The 27,345-nt window shown below is 35.7% G+C and overlaps 2 protein-coding genes across 4 annotated transcripts in view; one reads left to right on the forward strand and one right to left on the reverse strand.

The window, feature by feature from the left end:
- The window catches only part of IMMP2L (inner mitochondrial membrane peptidase subunit 2), an 825,524-nt gene that overhangs the window by 381,875 nt on the left and 416,304 nt on the right, over nt 1–27,345 (forward strand). The window lies entirely within an intron of this gene.
- The window catches only part of LRRN3 (leucine rich repeat neuronal 3), a 35,724-nt gene continuing 13,037 nt past the window's right edge, over nt 4,659–27,345 (reverse strand). The window contains exon 2 of the mRNA XM_045792827.2: nt 4,659–7,619. Within this exon, the coding sequence (XP_045648783.2) occupies nt 5,134–7,260 (2,127 nt within the window). The 5' untranslated portion in view covers nt 7,261–7,619 and the 3' untranslated portion in view covers nt 4,659–5,133. The remainder of the gene's footprint in view (nt 7,620–27,345) is intronic.

Below are 27,345 nucleotides of genomic sequence, written 5' to 3' on the forward strand. Positions count from 1 at the left end.
TGGTCACATAATACTATTAGTTTTTTGTTGATATATTAGAGTCAGAAAAGACAAATATAAGCACACAAAGTACCATGAGGTCTTCAAATTCCATTATAGTTCATTTTCCTGAGAGTCTTGCCAAGGTCAACCATAACTCTCTGTGCTATGCTTTGTTACTTTGGGCCACTCTACAATAATTTTGAAATCATATATGATATTTGCTATGAATTTATTACTTATTTGAATATCTCAGTTCGCTCTTAAGAGAAAGTTGTATTAATACATCTCCAATGTATTTAACCCCTTAGTTTGTATTGACTATATGGCTTATTTCAAACAGAGCTGTAGGAGCCCTCTGATGTGTATGTAAAGTGAACCAGAATAAATTCAAATCTCTGTGGGCTTGTCTATTTTTACTAGGAATAAAAAGGAATTATGTTCTATTTCATATGATCTTCTTACCCGAGCATACTGGATGCTTACTAGTCAATTCAAGTGCAGCTCTGTGATGTCATTAATAAAATGTTCAAGCCAGATTTTGGAAATTATCTATATTTCACTGCAATATTCTTTTTAAAATATTTATCTTTTAATTATTTTTATTAGGATTAGATATATGTATTATGACTTTCGGAGTGAACTCCGATTTTGTCATTTTATTCCTGTGTATAAATAGTGTTTTTATTTTTCCCTTGCTTCAGAGGTGTAAGAAAAATCAAAGTAGTGGTCACCCTTAATAACAGATAGAGTCCTCACTTCACAAATGAACACACAAAAGCAGCCACTATTGTGTTGAAACCCCAATTAGTTTCTTTTTCCTGAGCTCCATGGTGCTGATTATAACATTTTGATTCTAGGCATGGTTCTTTCATTCCACTACAATATTGCTATGATCCCAAGCAATGACCTAGTTAGCAATGCTTTAGTCAGGGCAAAATGATATAGAGTATCGGTTATAGAACTAAGGGTGAGAATATTACCATCTGAGAAGGTGGTAGAAGAGAAGATCATTGTAGTTTATGACCATTTGGGATGTTCAATATAGTAAGCATACCTGGCAAGTATACACTTAAAAAAAAACCTTTTACTTGTTTGTTATAATTTTTTATGAGGAGGAGGAGGGAGAGAGGGAGAGAGAGAGAGGGAGGGAAGGATGAAGGAAGAGATTGAGATTGGATCAGAGAAAATGTAGCCACAATTTAATCACTGTTCATAATACCCTATCTCCTAGACTGCCAACACTGGGATGGAGCTGAAGATGTTGTTTAATAGTGACATATGCAATAAGAATTTTTTTTTCCTGATTCTTGCAATAGCTGTGTGGATATATCATTGGAATTCTCCCTTTCTTTAGCAAACACATATTTTTAAACTTTTAGTTGTTTTTATTATTGGCTTTTTTTGTTACTTACATATCATTTCTGATTTTTCACATAAGAGGCTAATCTATGAAATTTTAAGGTTTTCCTTCATAGTAAGTTGACATGCCTCTTGATTTAACCAGTTTAAGGATAGTATTAGGCTGGTATTAGTGTGTGTGTGTGTGTGTGTGTGTGTGTGTGTGTGTGTTAAGATCAATAATAAATTTGAATTAAGTTCTTAAGTCAACATACAATAAGTAAAACCTTTTTAGAGCAAGAAAAAAATTGTGATTTTTTGAGTATTATTCTTCTATGAGTATGGATTGAGGCTGAGAAGAATCTTCTAAATAACATAGTTAACACGTACTTGTGAAAGCAGTGATACATAACCAGCATGTAATCCAGTAGAATATAAGCCCCTCAATGGTGGAAAATTTGTCCTGTTCACTTCTGTTTTTCCAGCAAGTAACAGCCATGCAGTGAATATTTATTGAAAGTAAAAAAAGAAAATATAGTTAAATAAATAGGCCAAGGAATTATAATTTTAAACTTATGCTTGCTGATATGTAATTTTGCTTAAAAACTTTTTGTCTAATTAGAATAAAATTTTAAGAATGGAAACAAGTATTGAAAGATAGATACATGTACCATAAATGGATTTCATTTCTTTCTAGGCAAAATAGCACATGACTGGCAACATATTGTTGATTGGCTTTGCTGACAATGACACATTTTGCTTCACATTGTTTTTATACATTATTTGTATTCACTAGACATGCTTATTTTCAGAAAATTTGAATTTTATTATATAGTATAAATTAGAAAATATATAATTCTTTAAAATAATTTTTGTGAAAAAATGTTTTTCTCCATACAAAGTGAGAAGATCTGTTGACATTCACAGTGGTAGAAACTTCAGAGTTTTATTTTTTATAGGTGAAGTTTGCCATTGCATCTATATTATATCACCAAATTGTAAGTTATATGCTTTGAGTACTTGGACTAGTGCTTAATTTTATGTGGGGCTTAGAAGGTAACGTAGAGAGTGTGAAATGCATTCTTGTTATTGAAGCAAATGTCTTTTTGCTCTCACTGGCAATTTAGATTAAATTTTAATCAAGTAAATAGGATCATGATTTGCATTGAGCATCTGTATTTATTCGGCTGTAACAAAAATACTTCATTTCAGTGTTCACTGTTAGGTGACTATTCAGAGTGCTTATTTGCTACAATTTTTCTAAGAAAAATGTAGCTTGAAATGCATTTTAAACTCTATGCTATGTTTGTTATAGTTCTTCAGGCAGATAGGTTTAAAAGAAACATACAAGATACCTGAGCAAATTCTTGCTGACCTATGCAATACCTGCCTCCTAATAGGTCATATTTCAGCTCCTATATTTTTGACAAATAGCCTGGGTCTAAGAAGCTCTGTCCATGGTGCTGAAACATCTCTTGATGTGTGAGCATGTCTTACTGATGAATTCTAATGTCAGGCTCTGTGAGATAGTGATTCATCAGGTTGTAAAATTTGTGTTTGGGAAACACATTGAATTAGCAAGTTTCATATTTTGGTTGTGTTAAAATTAACACAGTTTGTCCTTTTGTTTTAAAGAGTTCATAATAATTACCTTCCACGTTGTCAAAAACAGCAGGATTTAATTAGAAAATGTCAAGGCTACCATAAAGCAAACGTCTATATTAACAAGTAAATTGATATGACTACAGTGCTGGAAATGTGTACAGGCCAGTGACATGTTGATAACATGCAGCAAGCTATTGTAAGAAAAGTTAAACACTTGATTATGAACAGGCACAGCAGCAATTAACATGGAAGCCTTACAGCTTTGTAGAGATAAGTGATTTGCCTATAGAAAGTATAGCCTATTATCTTAGATTTTTTTTTTTATTGTTTCAGGATATTTTTTTGGTACACAAATACATTTATTTGCAGGACTCTAGGTTTTTGTTTGGAAATATGACTTAATACCCTAGAAGATTTTGGTTATTTTCTCCACGTGAAACCTTTATACTTCCTATTTTAGATTCTTTAAATAATTAGTAATGTTTTTGGTATTTTAATGATTCTCATTTTTTAAGCTGTGTCTTTTAGGTGTCTTAAATATTGTCACAGAGAACTACACTTAGTCTTTTTCTTCTATTTTATTTTTTTAAAGATTTGTTTATTTGAGAGAAAGAGCGGGAGAGACAGAGAGTGAGAGGGAGAGAGGGAAAGGGAGGGAGAATGTGTGTGTGGCAGGGAAGCGCAGAGGGAGAGAGAAACTTAAGCAGACTCTGCACAGGGTTCAGAGCCAATGCAGGGCTTGATCTCATGGCCCTGAGATCATGACTTGAGCCGAAACCAAGAGTTGGATGCTCAATCTATTGTGCCACCCAGTTGCCCCTCTTTTACTCTAAATTAGTTTTAGAAACTTTTTTCTTGTATTACCAAAACTTTCCTCTCAAATTTTTATTAAACTCTGGAATTATCTGATTTATGTCATTTTTATATGGGGGTGAACCAAATAAAAGGGAGAATTTTATAAAACTGAACCCGATAAAACTTATTCTACTAATAATCCAATATTTTTAAAGTAAAATTTTAAAATCCTCATCTTGGAAAACCCTAGTCTTCTAAAATTCTAAAATTCATTGTTATCCTGGGGAAAAGAACCATTCAATCTGATCAGAACAGACTTCAAGTCAGCACCAACTAGGTTAGTGGCTATGTAGGTATGTAAACCTCCTTCTTTTGGGTTCATGTGAAACATGTTTGGTTGTTAGATTTGTAAAACAGAAAATTATTAGATTATTTGCTTATTACTGCAGTGAAGCACATTTAGTGTTCAGAATCACAGAGATTGGAAAATTAGACCTAAATCATAAATCCTACCAAAAATTGGCAGTATTTTCTGCAAAGCACACAGCTTACATTTGAGTTGCTACTAATTATTAAAATAAAACTTTCAGTTCCTTAGATATTGCATTTATATTATGTGAACTTACCAATTAAATCTTACTCTAAAACCTGCTTGTTAAGAAAATATTTAAGTGAATACATGGTGTCCTTGAGGATTTGTTTTTGTCAGCAAAGGGTGAAATTGAGTGTTGTTATTGCCTTTCAATACTGATACAGTGCTCTAAATTCATTTTTGTGCATTATAAAAATGTAATTACAGAACCCAATAAAAGTGCCTCAGCATTCCAAATTTCATTTTAGAAAAACACTTTTAAAAAATGTCATTTAAATGATACCTGGTCAGATGACATTTCCCAGAAATTATTCTTTATTTAGAAACAAAAACAAGACAAAAGCAATTGATTTTAATCCAAAATGTATTTTTTCTTATAAAAGAGGCCGACATACTCACTGTGTCTACTCTACAGAATTTGTCCATTTTATTACACCACGTGTCAATTCAAGTTACCTAGTCACTGCAAAAACTCGTGGCTAATATGTGTAATACAACACAGGAGGAGGTATTGCTCAGTTCAACTACTCTTATATACTTAAAAAAAATACAGAAATGTTTTTGTCCACTTTAACTGTAGTCCAGACATAAAAGTTACATGAAAGTTCTAGAAAATGGAATTATTTTATTTGGTTGCCACAGTACCCTTTGAAGCCAGTTAATTAAAATGCTGAACTTGTACATATTTCCCTTGGTCAGGAGCAGCATTGGTGAAGCTTAAACTTCTTTCTAGAAAGCAATATTTCTCTGCTTTTTTTTTTTTTTCCAAGCACAGCTGCAGTCTTAAGCTTTTCTTTGAAGTAGGTTTAGTTAGTTTGTTTTTAGGACATATTTGTTGGCACACCTATAACAGTTGCTTTCACTTCCAATGCTGTACTTTTTTCTTTGCCCGTTTCCCAGAGGTTGATTAGAGGAGGATAAAGCTCGCTGAATGTGAAGGTTGGTTTCTGTAAGTAATTCCTCATGTAGCCATGTCCAGCATCACAGTTCATTTCTTGAGAGAGGCAACTGAAAAGACATACCACACCAATAATCCCCAGAAAGCCTCCAAGGCAGGCCATAAAGGTTGTGGTGTTACTCTTTTCATACTCTTTTCGATCAGGGTCCAAAGCTTTTGTGGTGACATTTACACATTGTTTCCTGGTTTTTTGATAGATGGTGGGGATATCAATACAAATTTTGTACTCAGTTGATGGGTTCAGATGAGTAAGATTATATACCTTGACATCAGATGGTATTCGAGCACTTTGGGCAGCATGGGAATTTTCAGTCTTGACAAAAGCTGTCCACTTAACACTGGATTTGAGAATTTTAGAACTTGCTTTCCAAGACACCAGAACTGAATTGGCCTGAACATCTTTTATTTTAATATTTAAGGATTCGTTGTTATCCTGGGGAAAAGAACCATCCACTTTGATCATAACAGACTTCAAGTCAGCACCAACCAGGTTAGTTGCTATACAAGTATATAGACCCCCTTCTGTTGGGGTTATGTCGTTTATATCTAGTGTGCCTTCAGAATGGACGTAGAACTTGTCTTTCAGAGTATTAGGTAAGAGTTTTTGACCAGAAGGTGTTATCCAGTAGATTTCAGGCTGTGGCTCTGCAGTAGCTCTACAATGCAAGGAAACATAGCTCCCAGCTTCTAAATCCAGATTAGAAGGGAAGCTCTCAGGAGCTATAAGAGGGAGACAGATTTCCATCATTTCCCTGAAATGCACCTGCCGAACATTTTGTCCTTGGAATTCAGGGGGGTCCACGCAAAATAGTGAGTCTGGCTCCATAAATCGAATGTTGGTTTTGTTCATATTAATCCAACGGATGACACAATCACACCTGATTGGATTGCTGTGTATGCTGATCTCCTTGAGGTTTGGCAAAGACTCAATTGTTCCATGGTACAGGGCACTAAGGGCATTGCTGTTGAGCATGAGTGATTCCAGCTTGGGTAGTCTGAAAAATGCATTTGGGTGAATGTAAGACAACCGTGGGTTGTTTGTAGCTTCTATTTTTCTCAAATCTGGCAGGTTATCCACAGCAAGACTGTCGATGGAAATCAGCTCAGGCATATTATTTATTCCCAACTCTTTTAAGTGTAGCATATTGCTGAAATCACCCCTCCGTATTCTATTAATGGGATTTTTATTTAGATCCAAGAATTTGAGGTTTATAGCTTTTTGGAGAGCAACATGGGGCACTTTAATAAGCCTGTTGTCATAAAAAGAGATGCTTTCTAAGTTTTCAAGTCCAACCAAGGCATTATCTGGTATTTCCGTGAGGTTTATACCAGCTATAACCAGGCTGCGGAGATTGATAAGCGGCTTAAAGTTCATGTCTTTGATTCTGATGATTGGATTTTCCCCAATCATCAGAATCTCCAGATTGGGAAGAGCGTCAAACCACTTACTGTTGATCATCTGCAATCTATTTGAATTGAGATGAAGTCGGAGAAGATTATGTAGGCCAATAAAGGCTCCGGGTGAAATTGTAGAAAGCAAGTTGTGATTAATATAGAGTTCTTGTAAGTTGCTCAGTCCAGACAGACATTTTTCAGGCAGCTCAGTTAGTTTGTTTTCCTCTAAATACACAGAAAGAAGCTGAGGCATCTTTTTTACATTAATATTGGTGACTGAAGATAAATTGTTTTGAGATAAGTCCAGGCCGGTGAGGTTTACTGGAAAGTCTATGGAGTATTCAATTTTTGCAATATTGTTAGTCTGTAGGAGCAGAATCTGTGTGTCAGCAGGCAATCTGGCTGGGAAATTTAAAAGACCTAAATCATTACAGTCCACTGTAGATGCTTCCATATAAATGGATCTGGGTGTAAACCAAGGCCTGATTTCACATGTACATAATTGTGGGCAATCCGCTTTTTTATCTACAGCTTGTACTAGTGTAGTGATAGCTAGGCCAAGTAGCACATGAATTCGGAGTGGCATGTCCTTCATCTTAGCTTTCTTCTTCAGAAATTTAATGGGCCCTTAAGGATTCCACAGTCACTGCTAGGAAGTTCAGTAAGAGTTGATTGATAAGGAAAATAGTTGCATTTGTCAAATGATGAATGCCATAAAACTGCAAGGTTTTTCTTCATGGAAATAAGTGCAGGTGCCACAATTGTCTTGTCCAGAAATGTCACGCATATTGGAACAAAGATCACTATCTCCTTTATGATAGAATACTGATACACTTTTTGAAGATGGGTTATGTATAGATGGTCCCAGGAAATTGAGCAATTCATTTATTTAGGAGTGTAATATTCAAATCCCATGCTTGTTCAGTACTTGCAGGAATAACAGCATGGTGCTGACTACAATAAAATGGAACAGAAAAGAAAAAAGAGAAGAAGAATTAGTCCGAAAGAAAAAAAAATACCATCAGTAAATATCCATTAAGTAACTATCATTATCTTACATATAATATTGTTCCGAGTTTATAATTAATTCAATACATTTTGATGACTCTGTTCTTGTGACTTTCCTTGGCCCGCACATTGGACAGGCTGAGACATGTAATCTTTAGAAGGCTGGTGTTATATTAAGCATAATGAATATGCTTCCAGAATTTTTCTGTTATTTCCAATCTTTACTTGTTTGTACGTGGTCATTTTGTTTATTATATTTGTCATTCTCTTTGACAATTAGTTATAGTGAAAAAGAGGAAAAACCTTTCAATGATGATGGCTTGCTTTTTTCTCTTAGAGAAGAAAAATTAGATGCTTATAAGTAAATAATACTGTTCAGTTACAGTCAAATCATTTAGCCTGTGGTTCCTCAGGTTCCCAGGAGACAACATTTAGAAACAAATTCATGTTCATGAAATGAACTAGAAGTAGTGTAGAAGTATTTAGCTGGATTTCCCATTTTCACTCATGTTTCTTTCCATAGTCTCCTTTGTATAAAGTGACTTGAATTTTCCAGTATTTGGAAGAGATTGTCTCTTCCATAGATGTGCCTGTATATTGTCATTCTTTAATGAAATTCAGATTAATGTTTGACTGTTTTATTTTTCCCTGACAATAACTTACATTCCATTAGTCACTAACGGTGAAAAAGTAACTTTATTACATCAGTAAAACAGGCACTTAAGTATTCCGTCTTTTAAATGGATACTGATGTCTTTATCACATAAAAATAAGCAATCCAAAATCAAGTTGCAGTTTCGATATGTGTTGTATTTTAAAATACCACACTACTTTTAGATGTATACTCCATCAGTTGGACTGCTAGTGAGCTCTTCCTGCAAATGTCCAGGGAAGCTGGAGCAGGCCTGGACTTTTCATTCTGGGACTTTTTGCCTACAAGCAATAGTGATCTGCTGAATGATCATTTTGTAAATACTGTTGACTTGTTCTAAGATAGGATGCGTGTTTCAAGGACAGGGACAAATATATTTGGAGAAATAGTCTCTACAGAGAAAGAGAAACATTTTTTTAAGAAAAAAATTGTTTTTCAAAATCATAAATTTACAGCTCAAAGTCACACTTAATTTTCCTCATATCCTTTAAGAGATGTGATTTTTTTTTAAGGTTTTATTTTGAAATAATCTCCACACTCAACATGGGGCTCAAACTCATAAACCCAAGATCAAGAGTCACATGTTCTACTGACTTAGCCAGCCAGGTGCCCTGGGACTTGATTTTATCTAAAATCTGGATCATGAAGTTCAGATAACTACTAATTATCTTGAATTAAAAGTGTCTTTGCTTTTCTTTTTTCATTACTTCATCTGTTTGCAGATCTAAAATTCCACTTTTAATTAAAATGTTTTAATTTTTAATTGATGTATAGTTGACATACAATATTATATTCACTTTGGGCATACAGCATAGCGATTCAACAATTATACACATAACAAAATGCTCACCACCATAAGTGTAGTTACCATCTGTTGCCATACTCGGTTATTACAATATTACTGACTACATTCCTTATGCTGAACTTTTCATCTCTGTGCCATATTTATTTTATAACTGGAGGTTTGTACCTCTTAATCCCTTTCACTTATTTCACCCATCTCCCCACTCTCTTCCCCTCTGGCAACCACCGGTGTATTCCCTGTACCTATGAGTCTATTTGTGTTTTTTTATTGTTCATTTGTTCTGCTTTTTAGATTCCACATATAAGTGAAATCATATGGTATCTGTCTTTCTCTGTGTGACTTACTTCACTTAGCGTAGTATCTTCGAGGTCTATCCATGTTGTTTGCAAATGGCAAGACTCCATTATTTTTTTTTTTTTATGGCTGAGTCCTTTTCATCGTTGTTTTGTTTTAAACTAGACCTTCTGGCTATTATTCCTAATCTCTTTTAAGCAGACTCTGAATCCCTTGAGGAGAGAATCTAATACAGCTCCTTCTTCACTGAGGATTCCTGATAAATCCTTGGTCCATAGGACCCTCCACAATCCTCAGTCTCTCTTCTCTTTCTGTATGTTTCTCCTCATCTTCTGCCATTCTGCATGCAGCCTCCCCTCGGTCAGCAGAGCTCTGGGTACCTCATCTTCTCTCTGCCTGGAATTCCTGTTTCTTTGTTGTAAGTTAACTCTTACTGTTTTGTCAAACCTCAGTTCAAGCATCACCTCTCCATGAAGCCTTCTGTATAAGCCCTCCCCTCCAGCTGTTCCTGACTGCCCTCCACAGTGATCCCATGGCCCTAGCACACACCTCTGTCAAAATATTTACTTGATTCTCTGCCTCACCAGGTATTCATCTCCTTGAGATCCTGAGGCCTGCCTGCCTTTCCATTCCCAGCTCCTGGGCATGGTAATTAGAATGTAGTAGATACTCCACAGATGTTTTGAATGAAAGGATAAATGAATTATATTAATAAATGTATATATTCCTCTTCTCTACATATAATTTAAGCAATTCAATCTGTTTAATTTACTAATTTCAATATTCAGCTGCTTTAACTTGCATGAATCTATTATACAGAATGCATGTTGCCTATATTACTAAAATCCAAAGACTGAATTTGAGTATAATCCAAAGGAACATTAGACTTTAAAGAAAAGTCAATCTAATATTATGTCTGCAGTTTATTCCGTAATTTATTCAGTCAACATTTAATGAGTACCTTCTGTGTTCCAGCTACTGAGTTAATAGCTAGAGGATAAAAAAATGACTGGACATGTTCTCTTCCCTCCTTAAGTTTTCAGTCAGAAGGGGGAAGCACAAGTCAACAGATGGTTACAATTCACTGTACAGCTGATATGGGAGCACATAGGAAGGATACCTGAATACAACTAAAATAGAAATCTACTTCCTCTTTCTTCCAAAAATGAAGAAACAGCCTAAGGTACAAAGTACAAAAGATATTTCTGCATGTTCCCATAAATCAGTCATTTGAGAACTAAGAAAGCATAACCTCTGCCAGTTAATCAGTTAAATTGTCTTTCTCCAGTTGAGCAGAGAGGACTATGTCCTTACGTTAACTAAAGGATTAGAAATACTTAAGATGGAACCTTCTTTGGGGGACATTAACCTAATAATGCCACTTTTTAATTGGAAATTATTCTTTTCTTTTCTCAAATTTATATCTTTGTTTAATTAGAAACTCTTTTCTGACCTCATTTCATTATTTATATAACCATATGCCAGAAACAACCATATTTGAACTAGATTTATTCTGGAAGCTTTTGAAAATAAGGAGAGTTGTGATAGTGAGCAAGTTCAAATTTTCTTTCTCCAGATCTGTAGGAAGAAATTGTCAGTATGAGAAGCACAATGGAGGATGTGGAAATTTTGCCTTCCTTCTTTGTAAAATTGATTTTTTTTCTCATGTCTTTGGAAATGATTATGATGCTTTCACTAATGGGCTCTTTGGCATAGACTGTTCGCAGGATAGTAAGGCAGTAATAGTATCTTATATCTTAGTGCTTTATGGTTTTCAAAGCCTTTTCTTATTCATTGTTTATTTTATGTTAATAATACCTTCTGTAACTTTAATTCGTTTTTTTTTTAAATATAAGGGTGTTTGAGACTCATCAGCCAGAGATCACACAGCTAATAAATGAGGGGTGACAATAGAACCGAGGTTTTGTCTTTAGGCTTAGCATCTCTTTCTAATAATCCACACTGCATACACATGTAGTGATGAGATGAAACAGTTTTAACAAAAGGCTATTGTAGTGACTTTATTTCTCAGCAGAGCTGTCATTACTTTGGTCTTCAGCCTTTCAAGTTTGAAAAATTAACTTTATCAATCTACTGATAGTGGCTAGTACGTGGTTCACACTAACTGAACTCATGAGGGACAAAATCAAAATGCCAGTATGTTACAATGAGAAATATGACTGTCAGGAGAATACAAACCCCCGAATCTGCTGGTCAATTTTGTTGCTTCATTATAAAAAAAAATGTAGTTGGAAATACAAATTATGGATCTACAATTTGCTTGTGAACATGGAATCAGAAGCAGGTAAGTCAGGTTGGAGTTCCTAATTACCATAGTCATCAGAAATGATAATTTAACATAACTGCTTTAGTAAAAGACTGTATTATCACAGGAACCGGACCTCGATTCTCATGGCCCTAGGCTTAATCTTAGCCCTCAACCCTGTGCTGGGAGACTTTTGCTGGATTCATTCTTGGTCACCTCTCATCTATGTGTTAATCATTTCTTTATATTTTTTCCCTTTACTGAATATAAAATTGTCAGACATTAGATTATTACTAGACATTAGATTATCAGATTATCCTCTTATCAGATATGAGATTATTCGATTATTACACCTTCCCTAGATTATGAGTTTATTAGGGGCTGTGTTCAACTTACTTTTGATTTGATTATGTTAGCACATTTGATCGGTTGTTTAGTACCTAGCCCAGTACTTCCAGTGTAAGGGTCATTAATCAAATATGTGCAAAACAATAACTCATAAATGTGTCTTTCTATAATTTGTATTAGATGATGGCATATGGAATAGTGATGAAAATGTCTTTTTTTCCTTCCTAAGTAACTACCAATAAGCAAGACAGCCAGAACAGAATAAAGAGAAACAGATACACCCCCAGATTCTTACAGATTTCTTTTCCTATTGTCTGATGGTTAAAAAGTAGAAATATCACAATTGTACTACAAAGCATCCACTAGCAAAACAGAAAATGGTTCACTTTATAGGCAGCAATTTAAAAACATAGCTGTTCTTTAAAGCCACATTTTAGCTTTACTAAGCTGAGAAAACGGTTTCTGCTATTGGCCATTTTGAGATTTGAGCTAAATAATTATAATGGTGGTATTGATTTTAGAGAGATTTTCACTTGTTTTTTATATGCATCTGTATAAAAATTTTTTAAAATATTAAGCTAATTATATCTCTTAAAAATAAATTGACCAATTTAATCCCATTTTCATTTTTTGAGAATTTTAATGCCATAGACCCTCTCACTTATATCCTACCTCTCCCCATCTTTCCCTCTCCCACTTTCCTTTTTGAATGCATTGAAAAAAAATAAACTTTTAAAAAAATATTTCCAAGCTTAGAAAACTTGCATCTCATAATTATTGGTATACTTCCATAATTTCCCATACTCCATCAATATGCTGGGAAATTTTTTCTTCTAAAATAAGAGTGGGAAAATTGCACTTCAGAAAAATCAGTATTTCAGTTTGAGTTTTAAAGGTTTAGGAGGGGGCACCTGGGTGGCTCTGCTGTTAAGTGTCTGCCTTCGGCTCAGGTCATGATCCCAGGGTCCTGGGATCGATCCCTGCATCAAGCCCCACATCAGGCTCCCTGCTCAGCGGGAAGCCTGCTTCTCCCTCTCACACTCCCCTTGCTTGTGTTCCCTCTCTCGCTGTCTCTGTCTGTCAAATAAATAAATAATAAATAAATAAAATCTTTAGTTAAAAAAAAAAGGGTTTTAGGACCTTTGCTTGTTCTGGAGCCTAGCATAGGGACTGGAACATAAGTCTTCAATAAATATTATATTATGGATGGGTGGATGTAAAGTAGATAACATGTAGGCAAAGTAGCTTACTTTTTTTCCTTAAAATATGGTAAATAATTGAGGCACCTGGGTGGCTCAGTTGATAGTGTCTGCCTTCGGCTCCGGTAATGATCCTGGGGTCCTGGAATTGAGCCCTGCATCAGTCTCTCTGCTCAGGGGGAAGTCTGCTTCTCCCTCTCCTTCTGCTCCTCCCCACTGCTCATGCTCTCTCTCAAATAAATAAAAAATCTTAAAAAAAATATAGTAAATAAGCCATACAAACTATTGTTACTGACAGTGTATATTGTTACTAACATTGTATACATTGTCATTAACTGATTCCTCTTTTTTAGGGTGAACATTCATGTGTATGGTCCTATTCTTAGCAGCTAAGAACCCAACTCATAATTAACAATTTTCTTTTCAGTTTTTTTTTTATGTAAAGCTATTTTGGAAGGTCATTTTTGTACCTTCTTTTAGTTTTAAAAGCACCTGAACCTTTATTATATATTAAAGCAAAATAAATTATAATTGAATATTATAAAAGTTCAGAAGATAATGACACGTCACCAGGAATGAAAACTGACATCTCAGGGAAATGTATTATATAAAGGCTCTTTTAAATGACTTGAATGAATGAGTCCTACAAGTTCAACGTCAGCCCTCATTAGAGCTTATCATTTATCTACTCTTTCATTTATTCTTCCATTCGTCTTTCCCTAAATATTTGCTGAGGGCCTACTGCATCTATCACTGTGCTTTCATTTGTAATCTCATAAGATTTGTAAAAACTTTAAAGATTATTTTTCATCGACAGAATATAATATGACAGTTAAGGCTTTTGTGTGTGGGGGGGATGGTGGTGGTACAGAAGACCTTTTAAAAAAAGTTTTAAAAGCATTTTAGGATGTGGAATTTTCATTCAACGTAGTCCTTTGTGCTTTTTGAATTTTTTTTTTCACAGTATCTTTCATTTTTCTTATTGGATCCCCCAGGTAGATTTTGCCTGATGTAGAGTCAAAGTCCTAAAACATTTTATGTTTCAAATTATACATACAGTAAAAAAAAAAAAATCTATCTATCTATCTATATATATATGTATACACACACACACACACAAATATATATACACACATATATATATAAAAGTGGCCAGCAGCATGAAACTTGACAGTTTAGGGTATTGAGAGAAAGAAATTTTAGGACTTCTCAAATCTTACAATATTTTTAATAACCTGTGGATACTCATTATAACTTGAGATTGCTTGAATCTAAAAATAGAAATTGTTTCTAGACATAATTATATGTGGAAACTTACAGGGCAAAAGCTTCCTTTTCCTAGGTCAAAAGTTCTTTATTCCTTAGCTTCATCTGTTTTTCATCACATAAGAAACATTATTGAACAACCACGTTTTGGCAGGCACTGTCGTAGGTGCTGGAGAGTTAGCAATAAATCAGATGCAATGTCTACTCACCAGGTTCGCAGTTATCGTAGGTGTGGCTGGCAAAGGATGCCATGCAACAGACTTGACACAATAAAAGTATATGCACTTCTCTGCGGACATAGCAAGGAGAGGATGCTTAGCTCTGGCCATCCCACAGAATCAGTCTGAATGTTCTGTGTTTTGTCATGATGCTGATTTAAAAAATCAACTGAGGTATACTGGAGAAGATTTAAAATCCACTATTTTTCAGATGAATTTTTACAATGCTAAGCTTAAGAACAAAGTGTGCCTTCTTCCCTGTACCTCATTATGTGTATTATAAAGACTACAGAGTCTGAAGAAGAGAAACATTTGGATATTTAAGTTCAAAAATTGGTGAAGATAGGAAGTTGCCATGGCTACATTAAAGCCCAGTTTTTCCTTTTCTTCTATTGCAAATTGCTATCTAAGTTCATTTGTGTAAGGAACTTAAATTCTATTTTCCCATTATCTGACTTTATATTCCTTTGTTGTAAGACTCAATCTTTCTTCAATTCTAATTGAAGGTTCCATATCTCAAAGATGTTGTTGAATTATACTAAATGCATTCCTATAAAAGGGTATTCATTTTTCCTTGAGAAATATTTATTTTCTGGTTTTTCAAAACTAATTAATTGTTTGAATTTGTAGGTCAACTTCCAGGAAGTAGATAATGTTAACTAGAATAGTTTAAGGAATGTTATCTTATAGTATTTATCTGTTAATAAAAAATCGATATAGAGAAAGAAAATTTGCTTTATGATATGAAACATGGGTCAGGTTTACTGGATGATTTTATAATTGTGGATAGGACATCTTACTTTCCTGTACCTCAAGTTATGGATCATTAAAGTTTAGACGTTGGTTATATGATAGTTAAGGTTCCTTCCCATCCTAAAAGGTGTATACTTCTCTGTGAACATGAAAGGTTTTAAAAAAGATGTCTAAAAATAGTTGTGGGTAAACTGAGTTACTCAGCTTAAACCTTTGTATTTAACTGATTGCAAGTTTACATTCAGTACTCTAGGCCTATGTCATTAACGCATTAGGGTCAGTGAACTTTAGTTATGAGGTTTGTAAACTCTGTCAGATTAATTACCTGGAGTTATTCCTATTTCATTTCATGTTTATATCTACACAGTAGTAAATGAAGAAGAGAGTTGCTTTAGTCATCAAATTAAGGCACACTACCCACTGGGTAAGTAAATTGCCTGGATTAGGTCCCTTGATTGAAAAATGAGTTGTCAGTAACTATTAATATTGACATATATACAGTATAACCATTATGATTATTTGCTAAACTGAAAGCTAGGGATTTTTTAAAAAATATCATTTATTTGAGAGTGAGAAAGAGAGAGAGAGAGACAGCGCAAGCACAAACTGGGGGAGGGGAAGTGGGAGAGGGAGAAGCAGACCCCCCACTGATCAGAGAGCCCCATGAGGGGCTCGATGTGGAGCAGGATCCCCCGACCCCAGTCATGACCTGAGCCAGAGGCAGATGCGACTGAGCGACTGAGCCAACCAGGCACCCGGAAAGATAGGAATTTTTGAAACTATTGAAGTTTCAGCCACTTGGATATATTTGGTATCATATAAAATCAGCATATTTTTGGTGTAGTAAATTCTTAGGTAGAAATGGGTATGGAGAGCCGTTGGTTCTCAACCTCATTTTGATTGTGAAACCCTTTGTTCTCATAAGGTCTTACTTGTATTTACATTAATTCAACATAGGTAAGATCTATTCTGGTTAGCACAGAAGGTAGGGTGGTGTTGGAGAGTGTGGGAAGGCAGACATCTGGAAAGATCTAGATGGTACCCAGGTTGGCTTTCCTGCCCATGGCATCTGATCCTGAAAGGGCTCCAAAGACCTCACTTTCTGAACCATCCATCCTCTCTTAGAAATAAAGTAGCAGAGGCTCTCAGAGGTGAAATGACTCATGCAAAGGTGGCTTATTCTAAAGGACTATTGAAAATTTGGAGAGACTTCAGGCATTCGTTCTAGTGTAAATTCCCCCACCATCATCTCAGTCTATAGGCCTGCCACAGTTAGGTCTATTTCCCTGGGCTCTGGCCAAATCCAAATTGGCTTCTCTTCTTGCAAGGTGGGAAGAATCCTCAAGTGTGGTGGGATAACACTCAGCCTTCATGGTCAATATTAGCTGCATAGGGACAGAGCAGGGAAAAAGGAAATGCTCAGGAAGAGGGTGCGTATAGTAGTTGCAGTTAATAATAAATACATCAGTGCCACACATGTGCCACTAATCTCACACCTTACATGCATTCTCACAGGTAATCCTCAGGTCCACTCTTTTTGTAGACGCTATTATTATCCTTACTTTATGTATAACGCCAAAAAGGTTAAATGACTTGCCAGTTCCCTCTCCCTCAGATGTACATTCAAATCCCTTCATTTTGCCTCTGAAACCCAGTCTTAACCTTTAACCTTGTTAAATTAATTAAACAAGAAGGCAGTTAGACTGAAGTGGCCCTTAGGCCAGGGGCCCATGTAAGCAAACCAACATCTAAGCCTGTCAATGCCTCAAGGTTACAAAATTGAAACCAACCAGGAACAGCCAAGTCGGCTTTAAACTAGAGTCAATCAACAATTCTCTGTTTTTGCTCCCACACTTTCTCTATAAAAGTCTCTCTCCGAGTGCCTGTCAGTGGAGACGCTTTCAGTAATATTCTTCAGTTTATATTTTAATACTAGCAAACTCTACTTTCTCTCAAATGTTTATTAACATAGCACCCATCATCTTACCATCTTTTCAGAAAGGTGTTTTCTCCCACTAGGTGGGTACACTGGCTTTTGTTATTTGTTTCTCCTCTGATTTAAAAAAAAAAAAGTTTTATGCAAATGAAAATTTGAAGGCAGCAGACTGTCGTAGAAGGGGAGCAGGAAAAAGAAAACCCGTTTTCTGGGTCTAGTTTTGCTGTGCCAGTCAGATAAACCATATTGTTGTCTTAGTTCCTTGCAAAATTTGGGGTTTGAATGAAATTTTCACTATTGTTTCCAAATTGATTATTAACGTTCCGTGAAATCCCATAGAGATTCCCTATACAGTTGCCATTATACAGAAGACTGTTAATCTGAGCAAAATTCGTTTTGTTATTGTACAGAATTTATGTACTGAAATGTAATGAATACCCGCACAGTTAATGGATACTATCCTTGAGACTGATTTCCTTAGATTCTGGCATTTTCAGATTCTCCCATCTGATGTTTTGAGATTCTCAAACTGGCTTAGATTCTCTCCTGTCCTTATGATAGAAGTAGCTATAGGTACAAAGAAAAAAAGAAGAGGGTAGATTTGATATTATTTTATGTCCCTGTCATGTTCAAGACCTTATATTTGAACACAGAGAACATTCCTACAGATCTTAAGTCGTGTACTATTTCCATCCCTTATGAAATTAAGCTCGGGATGAATTTCTCTTAGAGAAACCAAGAGTAACTTAAATAGCACAAATTCTTTTTTTCTCCCAATCTTAAAATATGCTGTTAGGCAGATTTTGAGGGAGTCTTGGACTTTTTATCTTTTTTTCTTCTGTTTTCAGATTTGAGGCTTGTGCTATGTGGGGAGATCCATAGGAATAAAGTAAAACAGGGTCAGGATAGTTTTCTTTAAAAAAATAATTCCAAATGTGGCACCCCCAAAGCATGAGATTTGTGGAAGCTAGTTATAGCCTAGCGACAACCGAGAAGGATAATTTTCAGTGCAGAAATTCCTCCTTTACCATTTTCTTTCAGAAAGTGGGGAATGAAATCTGAGTGTCAGAAGTGTTGCATATTGCTGTAGTGATTCCTGTATACTCACAAATTACCAGCTTGTCGTGATACTGTCATTTCTCATTATGAAAAGAATTCTGATTTGTATTTATTTTTAATTATAGTTTTTGCTCAACCGAGCACTTCATTAATAGCATTATATGTGAAGTTGATTTTTGTACATGATTAGCAAAACAAATGATATTTCTAAGCCAGAACTCATCTCTTTATGCTCGTAGTCTATGAGAATCACTTCATATATTGAGGAACTCTATAGTAAAGCATAACAGTACTTCATTCAATATTGTGTGAGAGCCAGTGGATTTTGGTTGCCTGATTTGCTTTTTTAACTTCTTTTTTTATTATTCCCTTGTTATTTAGCATTTGTTTAGCCCGGAGTGTAGGCGTCTTTGGGGAAAAGCACTCACTTATGCATTATCCTTAACATTCACTCATCTTAGACTGTAGTATAATCATCTTGTTTTCCAATTTGGGAAACAGAGTAATGGAAATTTTGCTTCAGGTTATAATTGAACTATATAGATCTCTATTTGGGTGATTGACAGTATTTTGGCAGCGGCATACTGAAAGCATGCAGACCCAAGAATAGAGAGGAGACCTTGTGACCTGTGATGACTTCATTTCTAAAGTAAGATGCCCCTTAAGTGCTATAATTACATAATTTTTGTAATACCCTTAAATAAATAAGCTCAAAGCTCTTACAGTACTTTGCCTGGTGCAAACATAATCTTACTGACAGATAAATTTACATAGAGATTTCATGATCTTTTCAGGTTTTCATCATGTTTGTTTGCATTTCACACATGTGTCTAACTATGGCATACACATAGGGTGTGAATTTTACTGGGATCAGAAGTAGTCTATGAAAGGATTCTTAGGACATTTACAAATTCATAGAGAATTTGGAGATTTTTTTTATTTGTATCTCAGAAACAATTTATATGGGAAAATAATTATTCTCTTGGCAAAATGTGTGTGTGCACATACATGTCTATATGAAGATCCCTTTAGCTCTGTTCAGAAAATCTTCAGTGTGATTGACTAAACTCTTGTACTAAAGTTTCCCATTTTGTTCCAGTTTTTATTTCTATCGGTAGGTATTTAGGGTCATTGATTTCACTAGGCATGAATTTGTATTTAAAAATATCACATGAGTGAATTGGAAAACTCTTCCTACATAAGCTTTCCTTTTTTCCTTGATACTTTTGATTTCAAAAAGCTCATTCTTATTGGTAGGTTCCAGTTTATTTGGGAAGCCAGTGCAGTGGGATGATTTGTATATGATGCCTCCTTTTATCTTCAGAGACATTTCCAGCTACACTTGGATTTAGTTTCGCTAGCAATCCCCTGATTGAATGACAACAAATACTCACAGTACTGCCTTATAGTACAATGGCTTGGAAAATACATGTCTCATGGAGACATCAATTATCCTACATTTCAGATGAAAGCGTTTGGGGTAATTATGCAGATAATTCAAGCAATTTTTAAATCATTTCCTTCTTCATTAGAAGACAGCCAAATACCCTAACCTAAGTCTTTGAGGTCTCCATTCTTTGAGTCACCTGAAGACTGTCCATCTCCCTGGTGTGGTTAAAAGAAAATAAATAAGCAGTGATTCCAGCTTGAGTTGATTCTACCTTGTGTTTCTGACCTTACAAGTATTGCTCTCCCTAGGTCTTACATGGGAGAGCACATCATGGGTATATATGTGTCCCCCCACCTCTCCAAAAAAACAAGAAAAATAGTTTCTTCTATATTGTTGCCGCAAATAAATGCTTTTATACCAATCTCAGAAAGGATGGCTTTTAAAGCAGAGATATGTTGCAAAAGGATGATAGCAAAAGGTCTTCATCATATCTGTGCTCCTTGATTAGTTCAGTTTGAAAGAACAGGAAGTCATTGGTCTGTAAAGAAGATGAGAAAGCCTCTGGACAAAAATCCCAAGATGTACTACAGGTAGAAAATGAAGAATATTTAGTTGCAATCTGATTAGAGAAAACTCAAAATTACATTCCACAGAAGAATGTTCCTCTGACAAAAACTCAGGGCAGAGAGTCTCTGGGCAGTTTAGTTTCTGCTTTGCCTATGATAAAATATTGTTTTTTTCTTTGCTACTAAACATAACAGCATAAATATCAGTGTGTTTTATACTTTTACTAAGGATTGTGAAAATAAATTTTGAAAGGAATTGAAATAAAATGAGCTCCTGTGATTGAAAAATTTGTTCAAATGCAGTGAACAAGAGAATAAACCATAGCGCCACATTTCAAGTGTGTCATGGGTCAGCATGTGGCTGCCATGAATCCAGTGATAGATTATGCTTTTCTGTTACTGTAACTTAGAGCTGATAATACCGACACGGTCTGTATCATTAGTTCCTTATAATGAGCTTGGCATTGTCTATTTTCATTTGAAAAGTGCCAGATTTCCTTCATGCTGTATGATTACCCCCTAACACTCCTGACAAACTGCTTCAAACAACAGGGCCATATTTGCATCCAGAGCTGTAAGATTTTAAAACAGAATGACAACGAAAACTCCAGTGAAAGCTTGACAAAAATCTTGTTGGATTATGGTTTTGAGTTTTGAAAGTAATCATCTAAGCCAGGCAAAGAGGTAGTTTACGTGTCTTTGTGCATGTGCGCGCATCTTTCAGTGAGAGGAAACTCGTTATTGGACCAGTCCTGGACTCTTTCCCTAACACGTGTGTTGACAAATGATGAATGGGAGATGACCTGGTGGTACTTTGGAGAAGCCTGAAGGGGCGGACAGAGTTAGTTCTTGACATGCAGTAGGTCAGCGAAGCTTTATGATATGTTTCATGTGTGGAAATAAAAGGTCGTATATGCAAGTTAAAGCTTTGAGTTCCCTTCTTCCTGTCACCTACCTTATAGCCAATTAACTTTACAGGAATATCACAGCAGCTCTTTACGTGGGGTTCATTATGTAGGACCGCCTCATGTAAGACAACCTTGTGAGATTTGGTTCCCCTGCGAGACTCCCTTGAATTCATTAGAAATTATTATTGACACAGGGGATCAAATTAATTCACATTATACCTGCTCATAGTGGGCTTTATAAGTTTCCAGTGATATTTGACCATATCCTCTTTAAGGATTAGGCTACATCTGGGTAATGAATATTTGAGGGAATATGAGATCCCTAAAAACAGTGACATAAAAAAAAGAAATATGTATTGCGGGGTTTAGGTAGTGAATAGAAAGGACTAAAGTTAAATGAGGAAGTAAAAAAGGCAAAATGGCTGTTTCTTTGAAATGGAAAGTAGTACAATTGGTGGTTCCTACCAAATTTTAATTTTGTATTAATGGGCAGTACAGGGCCTTGCTATAAGATGACTTCTTTTGCAACAGCTCCCTCAGGAAGAGCTTAAGCAATATGCCAACTTTAAGCTTCTTTTTTTGGGGGGGGGGGGGCGTTGCATAGGGCTAGAGGACCAGTCATGGAAAAAGAGTTCTAGATCTTAATGAGGACAGAGGGTGCTTTCAAAATAATGTAGATTTGCACCTACTTTATACTTAAAAGCCTGGAATTCATCTCATGTATAGATTAGATGAAAACTAGGTGGAAAACCACCTGTCTGGAAGAATTTCTTAGTGATAAACTCTATAGATAATTTAAGAATATGTTTCAAAACTATCATTTTAGGCTAAGTAAAGCAAACGGTTTTACAGTATGTTATAGTAGCTTCACAGGATAGGATATAATACATTTTTATTTTTGATTACTGGATTTCAGTTATGAGAAGACATTTTCCCTTCACGCTATTACATGATTCAAAATCTAGACTCCTTTAAATTTGATCTGGGACATTCACCTAGATTTACTATTCTCCTGTGTCCAACCAAAATTACTTTGTGAAATAAAGTTAATTTACCTTTAATTTCTGTTGCAGGAATATTTCATATTGCTCAATGAAAAATTAGTCAACATTGATTTATATTATGGGAACCTTTCTCTGAAGCTGAAGAGTTGTGGGTACTTTATACTTAAATATTATATTCATATTTTACATATTTTCTTCAAGTACAACCATGTAATAAAGTTTAAATCAAACCACTGTGGATTGGAGTTCATGATATAAACTGCAAATAGAATGAGATTTTTTTTCTGATTTCTGTTCATTGTAACTCATGTTTCTGGTTAGTAAGATATAGGATATCTTTGTGATTATTCCTGGTGTTATATAGATTTTCTTGGAAGGTATAGTTTTGTTTTAGTGAATGAAAACTGTCCTTAATTTAGGAGAATTAAACCATGTCAGGATAATGAAGAATATGGAGTTGAAAAATTTTAGTTTGAGATTTTCTTTAATGACTAATTCCCATTAATTGTCTGGAGAAACATAGATTAGAGAAAAAACATAATTTTCTCAAATGTAGATTTAATTCCAATATCCATAGGCAGTTAGGGTCATCGATGATTTATTTATCCTTGCATTATTTCACTACAGTACTGATCCTAAAAATTCCTTAAGGTCCTTGTCATTTCCATTAGTTTCCTATTTCTGTCGTATAACAATATCAGCAAACAACAAAAACAACAAAAGTAATAGCAGTCATAATGTGCTACCTGGCAAAAATTTAGTTCTGTTTTCATATATGTCCTTATTTGATTCCCACACTAATCCTGTTGGCATGTGCTGCTGTACCCTCTTTACAAGTGATACCTGATTATACACCGCCTTACCAAAAGTACTGCTTCGAGTCACCATCCCCGTTTCATTTTCCTTTCCTACCAGAAATGATTTATTTACTTTTGGTTTATTGCCTGCCTCGCACCACACCAAACCAATTTTCTAGACAACTTTTCTCAACACTGACAGACTTTTTGGTTTGCTGTGGGTGGAGGCCAGACCTTGGTGGTTGCCAGCTGATAGTGAACAAGTGGAAAGTAGTCATTATCTCAACAGCCTCAAGTTTGTGTCTTTAATGAAGCCCAGTTGGAATCAAGAATCTGTGCTGGAAAAAGATCCTTACAGAAGACACTGCTCCCCTATATATGTTAGGGTGTAAGAAAACACCCTTGATGTAATAAAATTCATATAGACTCTGTTAAAGACAAAAGTTCGTCCAAACCAAAACAATAGCTGCCGTCAGTCAAACCTGGGCAAATATTGTTGGCACTAAGTTTCAGCGGAAGCACTCAGAATTCATGAAGCACACAAAATGAGTAAAATTTACTTGAAAATGTAAGCTCTGTATTACTAGATTCTATGATATTATCAGCGGAGTCAGATGTATATAGGAGGACCCAGAGCTTTGAAATGGACAGCTGAGCGATGGCAAAGAAATCTTTGGGGGTTCATTATGATCCAACGATACTGCTCACTAGATCTGAAAGAACAAACCTATGGTCTTGACATTTAACATGAGCATGGAAAACGTTTATTGAATCTCCTATTTGAGATGAGAACCTCAGGAGCACTACAATTAAAGCATGTGGATTAAAACAATTCCTTTCAGACACAGTGAGATAGAAAATGCTTCCTGTGAATCTTTTTATTCGTTGCTTTGTGTTCGGTCACCTCTTCTTGAACATGCTTATTTTAGTTTTTTAATGCAGAGAAATGGGTTTAGTGTAAGTGTACAAAGAACAACAAAGACGTTTTGTGTGTGACAAAGGGCCCCGAGGGCTGAAACTGCCCCTATTCCCCTGTGACTGATCAGTTGAGTGTAAACTATTTATAACCGAATGTTGTCAGAAGTTTCTCCCGGATGGAGGACTGCGACGGGAGGCGGTTTGATAGGCCCCCATAATTCAAGTATCAGACTTTAAATACAAACTCCCCTTATTCTGAGCCTGAGAAGAAAGGAAGGAAGAGATGGAGGGAGGGTAGGGAAGAATAGAGAAAGGGGGAAGGAAAACGGGAGGGAGAGCGGGAGGGAGGGGATCTCTGAATCTCCACCAGCCTCTCTTTCACTTTCGAAGGAGAGAAACTCTAAGTATTGTCTATTCATGAGCATCTGCAAATCACATTGCGGCTTAACTGTCTCTTCCCTGATTTAATAGAAACTTTGATTGTTTTCTAGGATTTACATTCAGAGTAATTGTTTTTGCATTTTAATATAGTAAGAAGTAGATTGCATAAATGCATAACATATTAGAAATGCTATTAAGCAAATGATTCTATGTGGTACTGTTGAATGAATGTTTTCCTTTTCTCTTCTGAACAAAACACAAATTTCTCCAATTATTTTTAAATTGATTGTTCTCTATTGTTGCCCAAGGAAAAGTGAAAAAAAAATCTATTTGTGTGTTCATTCCATTTCGTTGGTATGATTAAATGGAGCAGCAGAAGACTGATACAGCGTACAGTCAGGTACTTTTCCCTCCAAGATCTGTAAAGGGCACTTTTATCTGCATTCTGCATATGGAGTATTTTCACACACTGAGGCTTCAGTTCCTCCTACCTTATTACTTACATTATAAATCCCTAGTATCTTTTAGTAGCCATGCCTCACCAACCTTTGCCTTGTTTGAGTTCCTGCCTCAGAATAGTGAGTCCTTTAGTCAAGCCTGGGCTGGTGAGAAACTCAAGAGGGTTTTCACGTGGCATTCGTGGTGATGGTGGAGGACATATCTGTTCGTTTTTTAAGTGGACCATTTTTCTTTTTCAAACTCTCTGAACTTCCAGAGAGAAGAGACTTCTATTGTTTCAAGAGCTGATGACTGAGCCCTTGTAACTCGTTGACCTTCCCACATCAGACCACTATCTGGGGAGTTTGAAAAGTTATCTAACTTGCCATTAGATATGGAGAACAATGACTAGAGCTTTTATTGTTCCATTTTCAGGGCCTTAAACGTTCTACATATTTGCCTTCACTCTCTTAGGTCCCAGGGGAGAAGTAAGTAGGTAAGGGATGACTATTCTTCTTCCCATTTTCTTCCGTGCGGAGGCGTTAGTTTGCGAGCTCCACGGTGCACAGATGTTGGTAACCTGATGTGTTCTAAGATCCCATGTAGCATCTTTGTGAACAGACTATGTTATGTGTTACTGGGAGATTAAGAATGTGCTTCCATGAAAATTAATGATCTTTTCTTTGCACCTTGCTCTTGTTTTTGGTTCAGAAAAATGCACTTGCCTTGCTGAGCTCTTAGTGTATTCCTCGGCGTATCATGCATGAATTTGATACATACATCAGTAGAGTTAAATTGGCTAAGAGAGCTGCTGATGATAAAAGTGGGAATGCTGTATATGACAATGGCCCTATCACATTCATGTGACTCAGGCAATCTGTATCTATCTCCTTTATATTTCTATGGATTTTTTTTCTTTCCTACTTGCATAAATTGGTAGTATACATGATAAAAAAATGCAAATGACAGAAAGCAAGCCCATTTTTAAAGCTATGAAAAAATAAATCTACTGTCAGGAGATTTGTTCTCTTGGGGTAGGAGGAACAATAAAAAGGCATGCTGTATTTGTGTCTTAAAAAGGTACTTTGAGGTTTTCGTTTTGTTTTGTTTTTTCCTTCTAGGAAGCTAAATAGCACATGACAGTTGCCACAGCAACCCATTTTTGTGATTTGCAGAATAGGGGAGCAAACCAGATGTAAATTGTCAGTCAATAGGTGTCTGTTGTCATAGAAGATGGGAACATATGCAGTCTTATTTGGTCAATTTATGTGCTTTTGTGGTGTTTTGTTCTCATCTGCTCCTATCTACATGCTGTCATGAATTAGCATTCCATTCTCTGGCTGCATAATTTCTGAGTTTTATATATGACGTTAAGTGGAATAACTAGATGTCAGATTCGTAGAAGGTTGTTTGTTGCAAAATGAAGGTTATTTGACATCTGTTTTGTCATTTTTCAACATATTGACACTTGGATTCTTTGGTTTATCTCAGGGAGAGGAATCAAATTACTCTTAAAGGGCACTTTAAAAGGTTTTGTGAGTATTTTATTTGGAAATACAAATTTCTTTATAAATTTTCAATCTACAGAAGTGAGTACATTTCTGTTTTCATGATTCCTTAGATGTGGCAATAGAAATCATTCTGCACTGGGAGCTCTTGAAAGTCTATGGTCAAGCTTTTGTCTCTGTGTTATGGCAAGTGGATCCATACTTTGCATCCAGCTCACTTCTAACTGCTATTGTACCTGCAACTCCTTTTCCCTTCCCTTTATTTTTCCTCCTCTCATGCATATAAGACTATCCCCTTTCTTCTGATTGCTTTTCCTTTTCTCCCTGTTGTTCCAGAAGTCATGACTCTCTTGTCCCAGATTTGCTTCTGCTTCCAATGGAACGAGAGCCTGGGTATTTGTGTGCATATTTTTAATTAATGAATAGTGCAGCTTACAATTTACCAGAATACATTGATGTCACTTCCCCAGCTTCCCCTTGGCAAGTTCTCCACATTTTCCATCCCTACTAACAACCCTCCTTTCCCCCACATCTGAAAATCTTTCTTTAGCATGTGTTCCAAAAAGCCAAACCCCCAAAGACTAGGTAAAGGGATTAATGATGAGGCTATTCTATTACTTAGCACCATTTTCAACTATTGCTGGCAACCATACTTAATACTTTCATGTATAGTATCTCCTCTTCCCTTTTTAAACTGAGAGCAGCAGCGATTGAAGTGATGGTGTTAGTTACTCAACTGACAGCATAATGATACTCAAAATATATAAACTGGGAGCACTAGCAGCAGATGTGAGAACATTTCTAGAATGAAAGTTTGTATTTGGTAAGCCTAACGCAGATGACAAAAGACACGTTCATTCTCTAGAATAATACTGAACGGTGGCTTACAGAGCTATACATTTATGGGGCAGCAGGACATGGAGGGAGGGAGAGCGAGAATTGTATGACTTCTGTCTCCTCTCTACT

Source organism: Ursus americanus, chromosome 3, assembly GCF_024610735.1.
Source record: "Ursus americanus isolate L20-20 chromosome 3, mUrsAme1.1.p, whole genome shotgun sequence".
NCBI lineage: Eukaryota > Metazoa > Chordata > Mammalia > Carnivora > Ursidae > Ursus > Ursus americanus.